At 47.2% G+C, this 15,710-nt stretch overlaps 1 protein-coding gene across 2 annotated transcripts in view; it reads right to left on the reverse strand.

Annotated features, from left to right (window-relative positions):
* Positions 1-10,544: 10,544 nt before the first annotated feature.
* LOC115532067 (uncharacterized) overlaps positions 10,545-15,710 on the reverse strand; it is a 44,381-nt gene continuing 39,215 nt past the window's right edge. Inside the window, exons 18-21 of one of the 2 annotated variants that reach the window (XM_030341547.1) lie at positions 15,346-15,379; positions 12,417-15,023; positions 11,938-12,008; positions 10,545-11,096 (exon numbers count right to left, since the gene is read on the reverse strand). In XM_030341547.1, the coding sequence (XP_030197407.1) occupies positions 10,930-11,096; positions 11,938-12,008; positions 12,417-15,023; positions 15,346-15,379 (2,879 nt within the window). In that variant the 3' untranslated portion in view covers positions 10,545-10,929. Of the gene's footprint in view, positions 11,097-11,937; positions 12,012-12,416; positions 15,024-15,345; positions 15,380-15,710 lie in introns of both variants that reach the window. The other variant, XM_030341546.1, reaches the window with a different exon arrangement.

Below are 15,710 nucleotides of genomic sequence, written 5' to 3' on the forward strand. Positions count from 1 at the left end.
TGCTGTTATTGCCTTAACAGTTTGTTAATTAAGTACCCTCATCATAAACCATTTGTATTTGGTTATAAGCATACGTTTCATTCAGCTTTGAAACTCAGGGAACATAATCTGTTTATGCGAAATTGAACAGCAGTCCTTTATCGATCAACAGTCAATGCAAAGAATTTTAACGATCTGAATGAATGAACGATTAATTCATTAATTATTAAGCTTTGAGAACTGCCATCAAAAGACATACAAACATACAAAGAAATGTCTGCACACCACTGAAAGACATACCATAAAGTAGACCAGCCTGTTGATTACAGGTTGTTTGTTCTACCGTGAAAGCACAACAATATCAAACAAACAAAAAACTAAAGTTTAAATATTCAATCAGACACCGGCTCTGATAATGCTTGCTTGGTATTTGGAATTCATAATGGTAATTCCAGACAAATGACAGTTGAACAAAAGGTCAGATTGAACAATTGGTTTCCGTAATCATTATGGATGAACGCCCCGGTGACAGATTGGTGTGAATGAGACGCCTCTTATATCACGTCTTCATCGTTCCTTCATGCCTGCTCATACCTACTCTGCCCCCTTCCTCCCTACCCCCATTCAGACACACACACACACACACACACACACACACACACACACACACAAAAAAAAGTATAAAGATACACACGTATCTTTATACGATTCATCATGCATTAAGTACATGCATGTTCATACATACATACATACAAACAAACCCCCCCCCACACACACATGTACATGCACACATACACACATACACACATACACACATACATACATACATACATGCACACATGCATAAATATATTCAAACACACAAACACATACCTCATTATTTCTGGTGACTTTAATCTTGGATCTCCAACCTCCAAAACTCTTCCCACATTAACTCAATATGTTATCTGCTATACCCGAGACAATAAAATACTGGATTTATTGAATGCCAACACCAAGGAGGCCTATAACTCATCACCCCTCCCTCCCCTGGGACTACCCCCTGCCCTTCCTGCCTGTGCACTAAGCTCTCCTACTCAGACAGGCAATAGCCCCTCGTAATGTGAAAGGTGGTCCGACAAGGCTGATGAGGCTCTGAAGGACGGTTCCGAAGACAACTGGGTGGGGAGTAACTGCGTGACGAACATGGGGGGCACATTGGCCGCCTCACACACTGTAGAATGGATCATATCAACTTCTGGGTGGAAGTTATATTGAACCCGCCAGAACTGTGTGTCGCAAAAAACAAACCACAGATTACTTCGGGGCGGATGGGCTCTCCTCAAGGTTGGAAAAGGGGGGCCTTTCAGGTCCGGAAATAAGGGTGAGCTGAAGAATGTTCAGAAGGAGCTTAGGGGGAGGATCAGGGAGGGGAGAAACCGCGACGGGAAGAGCAGGGCGGATCAGCTGAGGCAGAACAACGCCAGTGGAGTCTGGAGGGCCGTTAAAACCGTCTCTGGTTAACGAAACCCAACTCCCCGGCTATAGGGGACCGAAAGTCGGAGAATGACCGGTTTTCTTCTAAAGAAACTTTTACTTCAAAAGAGTGGATCATTCATCTATATCTGTTTCAGAGGTCCTGCCTGATGAATCCCCCGTTGTCGTCTGCTCCCCCTGTTCACCCTCACCTCCACACCCCTTACCTCAACCCAGCACATCCACTGCATTTCCTGTCTCAAACTCATACCCTACCAGCATAAACAGACCCCCGGCCTACAATCTGAAACCCCCCAGAAACCAGGTGAGGAGGAAACAGTCAGGGGGAACAGAGCCGCAGGTCTGGAGGGCTTCAGTCCAGCACGTTTTCTACCTGTGCCTGAAGCTTGGGATAGGGCCTCAGCTATGGATCTGACACAAATCTGTTGGTCTGGTCCATGTCCCTCTGTGGCCCCTGAGGACCCGCTTCAATGGACCCGCTGCAGCGCGCCTATCAACCCGGCTTTGGGTAGGATGACGCTCTCATCGACCTCCTGCATCAGATCCCCCTCTCTCACCTGGGTGTAGCCGGGAGGACTGTGAGAACCAGCTTTTGAGTTTTCCACTGCTTACAGAACCATACAGCCCACGCTTCTGAGGGGCAAGTTGGGGCGCACGGGGGCAGACAACCGCCGCCCAGCGTGGGTCCTGGTGTACCTCACCAACCGACCACGGCATTTGAGGATGCGGAGCTGTGAGTCCAACATGGTTGTCTGCAGCGTTGGGGCCCAGTAGGGAACAGTCCTGGCAGTTTGACCGGCATCCACCATCTTCTATGGTGTGTTCTGCAAGGGAGCAGCAGCATCTCGACCGCTGGCAGGAACAGACTCAACAGACCGGGTCAGCAGGCCAACTCCGTGGTGGGACGCCCCCCCTCGACCGGGTGGAGGTGGTGGGGGGGGGAAAGGAAAATGATGGGGAAGCTGTCCTCCCTGATGGAGAATGAACCCCACCCCGACCCTCTGTCAGCACTGGGCAGCTCCTTCAGGGACAGGCTGCTCAACCCGCGGGGTGTGAGGGAGAGATACCGCCACAGCTTCCCTCCTGCTGCTGTCAGAGTCTACAACAAGGCACTGCTGCCAGCGGGCCTCACACACCAGCACTGACTCACTCACTACGTCTCATGTGGAAAATGTGCTAAATATCAATGTACACTAAACTGTGCAATTTCAATATTTCCTGTATGCGCAATCATATAAAAAATGAGAAGTCAATCGTATTGACTTTACTTTTCATTATAGCTTGCTCTTTTAATGCTGCTTTCTGCTTTCTATTGCTCTATAACCTTTCGATACTGTAACACTGCACTCCACTTTGATGTATACATAGCATACATACACGCCGTACGGCATATTTCCGTACGTACCTATGTATGCAGGTTCAAACATGCAAGCATACATTACACAAATGCATAACTACCATAACAGTTATACATCCATTACGATCATTCATACATACATACAAACATACATACATTCATACAGGCATACAATACATCCATTCAATTACAGACAGGATAATGAGTCATATATACACATACTACATAAATGAATACATTACATAGAGGGAAATATATAAACTACATATATACATAAGAGTGTAAGAGTAATATAGGCATTATGATAAATACATAATGTGTGCATGCATACATTACATTATAGACAGACAGAATGATGAAACATACACACATACATACGTATAAACATATACATGCATACATACATGCATACATACATACATACATACATACATACATACATACATACATACATACATACATACATACATACATATAGATGTATTTATATACATTTTTGTATTACTTTTTATCCTAAAAAGTAATTCAAAAAGGATACCCAAAGTAATCCCAAAAAGCATGATTGTGTGGGTATTTAACCATTGACCAAACACTTTAGCCATTTTACCCTCCTGGAATTGGTTTATCATTTTTGTGTCGTTAAAGCAAGTGCAGCATTGCACTGAGACCCCGTTCAATTCCCTACTGTGAGGCATCAATGTACAGCATTACACCAGCAGCACATTGGGGGAGACATTCCATTTGGTTATCCAAAATCAATATGGTTTACAAGATATGTGAGAACAAGGAATTTACCCAGCGAAACTCAAAGCAACAACTTCACTTGATATTGCGTGGCCTCAGTGAACTATTGCACCACCAGGAACACCATCGGGAACTTTTTACATGGTTTGTCTGGATGAAAGGTTGTCAAGGAATGTGAAAACAAGAAAAAGAATCCTCATACCTAATGCAACAATCCTCCCACCGCAAGGTATCACAGCTAACCATTTCGCCATCAAGACCCGGTTTCCTGCATTTTTGATCACATATTCGGAATTTTCTCTTCAACCCTCAATATCATAAAAGCTAATGATTTCACCAGCGTGGCCATCATGATTTTGCTTTACAAGGGCCCTGTTGCCATAGTAATGTAGTCCATATGGTTCATTAATTTTTAATCTAAGCATAAAGGATTACATTATTGGTCTACATTTCAGGGGAACAAATCTTTAGATTTCATTTTTCATTTGTGACAAAATGCTTTTGGAAGTAGCAGGTGACAGTCGCTGTAGTTTAAACTACAACCTTCTCGGGGTGAATGCCACAGCATTCAGAAGTCGCCTACTTCTGTTACCTCGCTCTGCAACTGAAAGGTGCTGGTATCTTTTGTCATTTTAAAAGGCCCTTATATGAGTGGAGCAGGTACTCTTACCTACAATTACATCACAGGGGCCTCAGAAGTGATTTGAAACCAGGAGAGCAGTGGAAGGCGGGGGTGGGTGATGCAGAAGAGGAAAAGTGAGGCAGTTCTTCTCAATGGCTGACATCTACTTACTCCATTTATGGATTTATGAATTATGAATGATGGTAATTGTATGGATTGCTTTTAAGGATTATCTTCTTTGAATAATTTGTATTATTACTTTTATACATTACATTTCAGGATTACATTTGAGAGACATCAGTTCAAACCGTTAACCCAACTTGACCTGAATGGGTTTGCCTCACAAACGCCTCTACATCTACAAAGTCTTCCATTATATTCATACCTGTATCCATCAGTTAAATCTTAGGCATCGTTATTCTGCTTCCCAGCCCATTAGTTTTACCACCCTCTATAGAAAAAGTAACATCACATCCTGGCGTCAAAGGCAATTAGACGGCAGGAATCCACAGAAGAAAGCAGTTGAAGTTGTTATTCTTGAATTATTTGTCTGAGCATAAAGTGTGACAGCCAAAATTAATGGGAAATGTGTTCCTCCTTGGTGCCAACTTGGGCCTTTCATTAATTCAATAGACTTCTTTGCATCAATGTGAAAGTAAAATAAATTAATAAAACATCTTCAAGATCTATTCCATAAAGTGAGTGAGGAAAGCAGTATTTTGTTTGTTACCAATGACAGAGCAGATGCTTGGGAAGGAAATTTGCAGGAGCTGTTAAGATAGAGGAACTAGCATCGGCTAATCATGGCTGATGACATGAAATGCAAACACATCAGACTGCGCGGGCAGCGACACCTTATTAGCCAAATCCACTTGCATCTCATCGTACCTCATTCAGTGAGTGTACTGTGCACGAAAAGAACCACGCTCGGAGAGAGGGAAGAAAAATGATTGAAGTGGAACAGAAAAAGATTGAGTAGAAAATAAATACGCAAGATGGTGGGGGGGAGGGGGGGGGGATTGGGGAGAACAGCGCATTCATTCTGAAAAAGATGTGAGGCAGTTTTCGCTAAGGAGAAAATGAACAGGGTCCTACGTAACGAGGAGACCTTGAAGCCGTTTGGTGAGAGACAAAGCAGGATGGAGTGATTGAGACTCACCCAGAGAGAGAGAGAGAGAGAGAGAGAGAGAGAGAGAGAGAGAGAGAGAGAGAGAGAGAGAGAGAGAGAGAGAGAGAGAGAGAGAGAGAGAGAGAGAGAGAGAGAGAGAGATTCTCCCTCTCTCTCCATCCCTTTCTCTGTGTGTGATTCTCAATCACACACAGAGAGAGAGGCAGAGGCCAGGTACAGAAAGAGGGAGGGAAGGGAAGCGATGGAGAAAGGGAGGGGGAGGAAGAAAGAATGAGAGATTGAGGCAGGTGGTCAGGTAACTATACTGAGAGATGGAGAGACCGGTGAGATTGGTAGAGGGGGCAGAGAAAGGGAGACAGGGAGAAGAGATAAAGGAACCAGAAAGTGATTAGAGGAAGAGGAGAGAAAGGAACAAGAGTGTGTGGAAGAGAGTGAGTGAGAGGAGAGAGAGAGACTGGGGCCAGATAAAGGGAAAGAGGGGGACGGGAGGGAGAGAAAGGAACAAAGGAACAGGTGAGAGAGAGACCCGAGCTCAGATAATGACCAGCAGAACTGGCTATTAATATTTTATTATGTAACTGTTTTATTACGTTTTTACACAAACACAATCCAGTAGGTCTAGCATTGCCTTTTCATAAAACCGATTGGATTGGATTGCTGTTCTCCGAAATCATCCAACGTCCCAATAAAATACATCATAAAGGTTCAACCTTCAATCATCGTGATGAATTCCAAGGCCAGAAAATACACTTACATTAAAGCTGCAGTGTGTAGGATTTAGTGGCATCTAGCGCTGAGGTTGCAGTTTGCAACCAACTGAATACCCCCCCCCCCCCTCCCCCCCTCCCACCTCTCCCTCTCCACCAACTTGGGAGAGGCTACGGTGGCCTCAAATGGCTTGAAGGTGCCAATTGTCCAAATTGACGTCATTGACGTCATCTTCTAGTCTGGCGTCAAGTAATGAGGTTTCTTGAACCAGCTCGCCATGTAGATACATCATTCTCAGGTAATGAAAGAGGATTCTTACCATCATGAGATCACACACTGATTAAAACACACTTAGGAATATTATATTATATTTCTGCCAAGTCCGTCCAACTAGAAGCCCTTGCACCTTATGTGCTTAGTTAGAGGTTTAAAATTGTAGCTATTTAATCGTTACTAAGAGATTACATTTTTGTACTCGATATGTATGCGGTGGAAAACATAACATACATTCTTAATGCATTTGAATAACGTTCCACACCTTTCAGTTGTGTTAACCGTTTTTTTTTTTACTAATATAAACCAATTTGGCAAGACTAACTGAACACCATCTCATGGGACCTTATGAGAGTGTTTTTGGAGCCAAAGCAGACATCAACGCCTACGATGCCAGCCAGAGTGCGATGGTCCTTGGTTGGCAGCCAGAACAAGTTACAGGGTACATTAAATACCTTCCCAGCCATTCCCCTGAAGATCTATGGTCCTAGCTAGTTAAGCACCTAGAGTTTTTTTCTCTCCTCTGCACAGGTTCCTGTTTGAAAGGCAGCCGAATAGAAGGGAATGGTTATAGAGAAGCCATCAGATATGAGTGGTCTAATCATCCGTGCACATACAGATGTATGCCAAAAATGTTTTTAACAGATCATTTGACATTTCCCTTTTCTGTCACACCTCTCCCTGGCCTTCATTGAAGAATTTGAATTAATTTTCATTTTTTTGTGCTTTTCTAAGTTATTCAGAAAAGCACTTCCCGCGAAGAATGCTTTAATTACGTGTCATTGATTCAGGTCACATTCACACAATCATAAAAAATCTGGGGGGTTCATTTCGATCAAAATAATAGTTGTTATTGGAGCTATAGTAGTTAGCCTTTATCGCTATATATATATATATATATATAAGTCTTATCTTATAAATGATTCATGGTCAGTCGCATTCTATAATTGGTCCTACCTAGCTCTACTTTTGTTCAGTGAGCAGGTCAGACAGACATGCCTAGGTCTGGATGTTGGGTTGATCTCGGCTGGCAGACACACAAAGCGCTCAGCATGAGCGTTACACCAACATTGGGAAAATGTACGATTCATTTTACATAGTGTTTATGATTATAAATGGCAAAATGGTATTAACTTTACGATTACGACTTTTTGCACTATTTATAATGTATCTTTGTTATGTACTTGTTTATGTACTTGTTTATGTTATGTATTTGTGAAATATCTAACAACATACATTATATTGTTAGATATTTCAGGGTGACATGGTGAGCATAGTGACCTGCTAAATGAGCCTGAATGGGGCTGTGATCATGGTGACTACCCTGTACAAATAGTCAGTCCCCTAACAGGCGGCAAAGGAAATGCTTGATTCAAAGTCACTGCCAAGCTGACACAGTAAATACAATGCAGAGTTGCGATCGAAACGCTATGTGATAAAATACATGAGAGGTGGTTCAAACCCACCGTTTAAGTGCTTTTTGATATCAACTGACAACATACTCATATATAAAACCATTTAAATAAAGCAGAAGTAACCAATATTTCCCCTCCTATAACTGTGTATTGCAAAATAAAAAATAATTCTGGACATCTTGCTTGAGTTTTAATGAAAATACTTTGACATTATTATTTTTTACCCAAAGGATTTAATTTGAAGAAAGGCAATTTGGAGATATCAGCCACTCCCCCACAAAAATGACTAGCCTAGAAAAGCCTTGTGGAAGACTCCAGTCATGCACAATGAGCAGACAAGCAGAGTGCGTGGTTAAGGAAGGTAGGTAGACAGACAGCCATCATGTCATTCTGGTGAATGAAATGATGATGGCCAGGGACACTAAAAGATATCTTATTTTATCCTTTGTTGTCAGAGCACAACATTCATTGATTGCGGAAGAGATTTTCCCATTAATATGATGAAAATGCTTCTAAAGAAATCGACTACCTAGCTTTAATATTATTTAATTGAATAGGCGGCGTTGACAAAATTGGCATTGGTGTGACAGCTGGTAATACATATGTTAGTCTTTATGAGAAAGAAAATTTAATCTTGATATCATTTAGTTGCGATATAAAGATGTAAGTGGAAAAAATATGTTATTTTGATGCTTTACATTAAGAAAATATGTTTTGACAGTAAATAAATAAGTGTAGACACCTGGGAAAAAAAGGGAGGAAGCAGCCTCACAGATGAAACATACAAAATGTATTTTTCGGTTAGAACTTCGCATTTATTTTTGGTAAACTCTCAATAAACAGATAGCCTACAAATTGGGACTTGCGCTTGAAAGAACATTTAGACAGGGGACATATTTAATTTACAGGAAAAAGGGAAGCAACAATTTAGAAAAAACAGCCATATAAATCAACAAATAAAAATATTAAAATAAACATGATATAAAAACAGAAAATTATATGCAATAAGTGTCCTTCATTTCACCGTTTACCAAACATCTATGTAAAATTAGACTATTGTTCAATTTATCATCCCTTAACTGGGGACAGTTACTTGCTGGGATTTTGAAAGCTATTGAAAATAGTCTGAGAAACAGTTTTTCAACACAGCTCATCAGACTCCCAGATGGTTTGTAATGAAAGATATGAATACACTTTCCTCCAAATATCATGGAAAGTTACCAGAGAGGGACTCAATTTTGATGGCGTCCACTTTGATCCTGGCTTGGATCCTGGATATTTATTTTAACTGTTTACACAAGAAGACATCAAATTATATTTGGAAAAAATAAACACAATTTCCATTCTAGGATTAGTAAACTACATCTTATCCCGCGGGAAACATTTATAGCACCAGGAGTGGTGCTCACTTCCACCTGAATGTTAACTCAAGAATATGAATGCCGAATCTCATATATACTATATTTTGTAAAGCTGAAAAGTAATAGAGCCCTATTGTCCTAAGACAAAAGAGTTTAAGAGTTATGTTTCCATCTTTCCAACATTTATTTTTTAACATTCATCACAGTCCTGTATAGTAAGCAAGCAAAATACAATCTCTAGATGTTTTATATATATTTCATAAATATTATTTATTTTATAAAAAAGTACAGATATTGTTTTATATAGTGTCATATACAAGGTCTTCAAACCTCAATGTATTATATATATATTTTCACTCCTTAGATTCACAGACATTAGTTTCCAAAGTCAAATGTCGTCCTATCACGTTGCCATGGAAACCAGTGCTCTGTATTGATTAAGGGATTTGTCAAGGACAAAAGATAATCACACTATCACTACTTGCAATCAACTGTGAATATGTTTGAAATTATAGGAATAGGAAAACTTGTAAAAAAAGAACAGCCTTTCTCACCTTGACTCAATCCATTGTCTCCTCTCAAATCTTGTGTGTAAGTTTCATGATTGGACGTGCCATTGCTCCGAGCTGGAAACACACTCACTTCCTCAACATATTTATCACACCTAATATTTGTCATTATATACGTCATGTTGGTCATTCTATGTAGAGATTCTGCTTATTAATAAACCTCAAGGATTTATACACATAATGCTCAGAGTGACATATCATCTCTGTTCTGAACTGCTGGCTATGCAAATGGACTTTTTCAATCAATTAATTCTCAGCTGACAACAACAATAATGTTTTTATGGTAATATGGATGATAATCACGCTTCATTTTCCGGCTGACAGACGACAGTAGCTTGGTCCTCAGGAAAGGACGTTTTCCTGTCATTGAGTCTCATGATTGCACATCACCACAGAAGTACACACCAAACAGCAAGGTACGCACCATATCCACAGAGGAAGTCTGGGACAACTATCGCAGAGAATGTTTGCTTTATGTTTCCACCTCCAAAAAAAGTTTTAAACGTTTTATTTTTCCGTACACTTGCCTCCCACTGTAAAAAAGCTCTATCGCCAGTGTTAAGCAAAGAGAACATTTTAGCTGCTTTGCTCTTTGTTCTCTTGTTTTCCATACATCAGTATTTTGAAACACAAAATGTTTTATAAGACAGAACTCCATTAAGTATTGAGCCGTGTCTGCTATGCCTAAAGAACCAGACTCTGGGAATATTGTCTTTTTTTTTCATCACTAATGGATCGAGGGCCCATTATTGGACGTTCTGTCCATTAATGAAACAGTCCTGCTGTTATATTTATAAGAATCTCCACCAAAGAAAAACATGAACTTGAACATGAAACTTATAAATTAATAGCAAGCCTCTGAAATTACCATATTATTGTTTGAATGTCTTTTATATATATATATATATATATATATATATATATATATATATATATATATATATATATATATATAGTCCACCGTAGTTAAGGAATGCAAAATCAGCAAAACAAAATCAGCCCAACACAATATAACAATCATTCCTCCTAAATCCAAGACTCCTCAATGATTTATGGCTTCTACACTTAATACAAAGTAGAGTATTACAGTATACAGTATTTTGGTCCACGGTGGTTACAAACATCCAAATCAAAGTCATCATCTCCCTTAATAGTATATATACATTCATCTCATCATCAACATCATCATCATCTAACGTCCCCTTGGGTGTGCACATCTAAGCCGGTGGGTAAAGGTGTGGTGTACTCATACAGTCACGGAGTCATAGAGAGGGAGGGTGGGAGCTGGGGTTGAAGTCAGAACAGCACCGTCTCCATCTCTACCTGAGGGGAGCGTCGGTTGGTGCCGCAGCCCCGGAGCAAGGCAGCCTGACTGCAGTCTGCCAGGGAGCACGCCTGCACGCTCACAAGGCTACAGCGGGACAGGGACACGCCTTTCAGCACCTCCTCGGACACACCCGGGTCTGAGGAGGAGGAGGTGGTGGGAGAGGAGGAGGGAGGAGGAAGAGGAAGAGGAGGAGGAGGGAGAGGAGGAGCAGTAGGAGGGGGAGGAAGAGGAGGAGGGGGGGGGAGGAGGAAGGGGAGGAGGAGGGAGAGGAGGAGCAGTAGGAGGGGGAGGAAGAGGAGGAGTGGGGGGGAAAGAGAATGGAGAGGTTGTAGCAAAAGAAGCAGAGGAGAAGGATGAGGAGGAGGGGAAGTGGGAGTTTTAATCTCGGAATGCGCTAGACCAGATGTGATGACATCATATGCCAACAGACCTGCTCTCTTTCTCTCACTTATGGATGATTCATTTTCTTACTGATGTTCATAAAACTTCATATAATTAACTTAATACTAAAGATATACGAAGAATATATTTATATCTGTGCATGTGTGTAAGTTCAAATTGTGTGTGTGCCTGTAAATTCACATTGTTTCTGTATGTGTGTACGTTCAGACTGTGTGTGTGTGTGTGTGTGTGTGTGTGTGTGTGTGTGTGTGTGTGTGTGTGTGTGTGTGTTCAGACTATGCGTGTGTGTGTGTGTGTGTGTACGTTCAGACTGTGCGTGTTTGTGTGAGTTTAGATTACGTGTTTGTGTCTGCGTTAAGACAGTGTGTGTACTTTCACATTGTGCCTGTGTGTGTGTGTGTGTGAGTACGTTCAGACCGTGTGTGTGTTTACACATCAATATGTGAATCAGTAGGGCTGATGTCAACACTTAAACAGAGTTGTTGTTGTTTTGTTTATATTTTCCCTATGGCTCGCCGCAAAGTTAACAAATAAAGGGCACAAAGTTGGTTTGATTTCCAGGAGAGGAGACGAACCTTGAAACTGTCGTGTTTCGGGCTGCGATGTGTCTTCATCCCACTCGTAGCTCTCGTCAACCGAGGCTTTTCTACTGGAAGGTAAACAAAACATGTTTACAGCTTCTCAGAGTACTTGCCAAGACAGAGAGCAGATAAGGTGACTGCGCCCCATGATGCATACTGCTCGTACGCAAAGGAAATGGGTTGAATTAATCAGAAACTGTTGTTTTATATTTTCCCTTCACTACAAGCAGGCCACTAAAATGCCCATCGTAAAATGGTGTTTTCATCATAATAGTATGGTACAGCTAAACTGACGGCTCTGTCATCTAACTAAGATTATGGAAGGCCTGTCTTTAGCTTAACTATATATATTTTTTTGAATATTTGTGTGGCACTGTGACAAAATTGTATCTACAGTATATTATTGACGAAATAAAAAGCTATATCCCAAGGCCCTATCCCACTGTGGAAAAGGTTTTGCATCGTGTCAGTACCTTCTCCGGGCCTCGTCCAGGCCGGGGCCGAGGTCCTCAGCGTACTCCTCCACCTCGTCGGGGGCCTTGGAGAGGGTCGGCGACAGGCACACCGACATCCGGCCGTTCCCCGTCTCCATGCTCCCCCGCCCGCTGCTGGCGTAGCTGCTGAAGCTGCCCCGGGTCGCCGACCCCTGGACCACCACGTAGCCCCTCACATCGTCCACCTCGCTGCCGGGGGGCCCCCCCGCCTGCCCGTCGGCCTTCTCATCGTCTCGTTTGGCCCCGTCACCGTTGGAGAGAGGGGGTGGGGCCCGGTCCGCCGTGGGCCAGCTCTGTCCCCTGTGCAGAGGTCTGGGGAAGCCGGGGTCCTCTCCTCTGTCTGTGGGGCCCCTGGCTCGGCTCAGGGTCCGTGAGCCTCCGGAGGGTTCCTTCAAGGCCTCCGGCCGGGGCCCCGACCCCCAGGACTCACTGTTGGCGGGCCATCGGAGCGCGTCCATGGACAGGATGCTCCACTCTCTCTTGGGCTCGTCCCGCTGGGCCGGCGGCGCGGGTTCTGGGCTGCGGGCCGGCGGGCCCCTCCTCAGCGAGGGGGCCTCCCCGCTGGGGGTCTGGGCGGAGAAGACGGAGGAGGAGGAGGAGGAGCGCTCGTGCGAGGAAGGGGTCTCCGGCGGCTGGGCGGGCGGCCAGTGGGGACCCAGGGGGCCGTGAGCGTCGGCTCCGGGGGTCTGCGGGGCTGGGGGGCCCCGCGGCGTGGAGCAGTTCTCCTGGCTGAGCGAGTCCACCCAGTCGTCCGGGGTCAGGAACCTGGCCCGCTGGCGTCTGCGGTGGTCCAGGCTGAGGCTGCGCTGGGGGTAGTCGTACGCGTCCGGGGCCCCCAGGCTCGTGGTCTTCCACAGGTGACGGCCGGGGGTCATTTCAAAGCGGTGCCCGGGTAAGGGGGTCGTGCCCCCGGGGCCCCTGCCGCGCTCGCCCTTGTGCGGCCGGCGGAGCGACGAAGACGCGTCGGAGCGCTCGACCCGGCTCCTCTGGCCGGCCGGCGTCGCCTCCAGGTCGGGCCCGTCCACGCTCATCTCCACGCACGTGTCATCCACGCGCGTCGGGGGCGGCTTGGGAACGGCCGGGCGGGCTTTGGGATGTCGTGGCAGGCTGCCGACGGCGGCGGCGGCGTCGAAGTGTTCCGCGTATTGATCGTCCCGGGCGGGCGAGGGCGTGGACAGGTTCCTCCTCCTCTTCTCCTCGGTGGACGCGTGGTTGCGTTGCCTCGTGCCGCGCGGGACTCGGAGGGAGCTATGGCGCTCCGGTCCTGTCTCGCCTGCGGGGGGCCACTGGCGCTCTGCCGACAGGTGCGGGAGGGTGAGTCTGTCGGTGGGCCGGCGCTCCGCCGCCGCGTCCCGATGCTTCGCGGGCGAGACGAGGGGGAACTGGGCGTGGGAGCCCCGGAAGGAGCTCCCACGCGGGGCCCTTTGGAAGGGGTACAGCCCCGGGGACGAGGCCGACATGGGGCTGAGCCGGGGGGGGAGAGGGGGAGGAGTGGGAGCCCCCCAATTGGAGTAGACAGGCGACGCGAGATCCCAGCTCGCCCTGCTGTCCCGGTGGAGGCGGGGCAAGTAGCCGCCGCCGCCGCCGCCGCCGCCAACGCCGCCGACGTACCTCTCCTGCAAGACCCGCCCCTCGAGGCCTCCGTCCACACCGTCGCCGCCGTCTTCGGCGCCGTCCCCCCTCTCCAGCGTGTACTTGCGTAGCTCCCACTGCAGCGCCTCCCTCTCGTGGGCCAGCTGCAGGCAGCGGCTCAGGTTCCCCCGCTCCCTCTCGTGCTCCATCTGCAGCACCAGGCTGCTGGCCGTGGTGCGGGGCGCGACCCCCCCCGGGTACGGGGGGACGCCGGGCTCCGCCCCGCTCGCCGCGGTGACCGAGCTGCGGGCCGAGCTGCGCAGGGAGCCCCTCCAGTCGGAGCCGCCGTCCGCGCCGTCCCACAGGCTGTGCCCCGGCAGGGCCAGCAGGTGCTGCTCCGTCATGGAGCGCGCGCCGCGCCTGCCGTCGGGGCCCGGGGCGCGGCGCGGCGCCGGAGGGAGCTCCACGGAGAGGACGCACGGGGCCCGCCGCCCCGCCTCCCCGCCCCGCCGGGAGGGCAGGGACGCCGAGCGCTGGAAGGCGGAGGAGCGGGACGAGCGCCGGCCCCCCCGCCCGGGGCCCTTCTTCTCGTCGTCGAGGGCGGAGGACAGCGACTGGCCGTCGCCGGGGGCCGCGAAGCGTCCGTCGGGGCCCCTGGTGATGAGCTCCAGGTGGGAGGAGAGGAGGGAGGACGAGGCCCTGCTGAGCGATTTGGTTCTGCGCTGGGGGGTGGGGGGGGTGGGGAGGAGGTACTGGTGCTGGTGGTGCTGGTGGTGCTGGGGTTGGAGGTGGTGGGGGTGGGGGTGGAGGGAGCCAGGCAGCAGCAGCTCCATGTGCTGCCCCTCACTATGGGGCGGGCTGCCTTTGCTGAAGTTACCGCTGTGGGACTGAGAGGAGGACGAGGAGGACGAAGAGGAAGAGGAGGTGGAGGAGGAGGTGGCGGGGTAGAGATTATGCGCGTGGAGGAGGCTTTTCTTCAGCACACTGTCTGGACTGCCGCCGCCTGCCGTCCGCCTGACGGAGGCAGAGGGGGGGGGGGGGGGGGGAGGGGGGGAGGAGCGGGGGAGAGGGGGGGGAGGGAGAGAGGAGATATTAAAAGAGGCAGAGGCAGTTATGTAAGGAGGGATGGAGGAACATCAGCGCAGAGCATTAGAGGGAGAGACAGAGCGAGGACAGAACACCGCACCACACGTAACTGAGGCGGCAGCGAGGTACGATCAACGTGGAAATATTCAGAATTCAAAGGAAGAATTCTTGGCAAAGGCCGTTCTTTTGTCGTTGGTGGCCTCACCCGTCTGTGGAATGCAGGAAATGGAATGAGGAAGTGGGTACTCACATGGAGGAGGGTTTATAGATGGAGCGCACGAGATCTGGAGAGGGGGGAGGGGAGGGAATATGGTGAGTGAGTTGGAGAGATGGCGTATGCATGACTCACAATGGATAGTAGCCTGTGCTGACCGAGACATGTAAGAACCTTATCATCCCTAATAAGAAGCAATTAGCGAGGAGCGCCGCGGACAACAAGCTAACACTCCCTCTATCGGGGCGATGACAAATTACCCTAATTAGCGGGCGAACGCAAATGACATCAATAATGTTTCCCACGGATTGTCTGGGTGGTGGTGATGATGGCAGAGACGGGTGGGGGGGGGGGGGGGGGGGGGGTGTAATATTCACTCTGAACTCGAGCTATGATTAATG

The sequence above is a fragment of the Gadus morhua genome, chromosome 19 (assembly GCF_902167405.1).
Source record: "Gadus morhua chromosome 19, gadMor3.0, whole genome shotgun sequence".
Lineage (NCBI taxonomy): Eukaryota > Metazoa > Chordata > Actinopteri > Gadiformes > Gadidae > Gadus > Gadus morhua.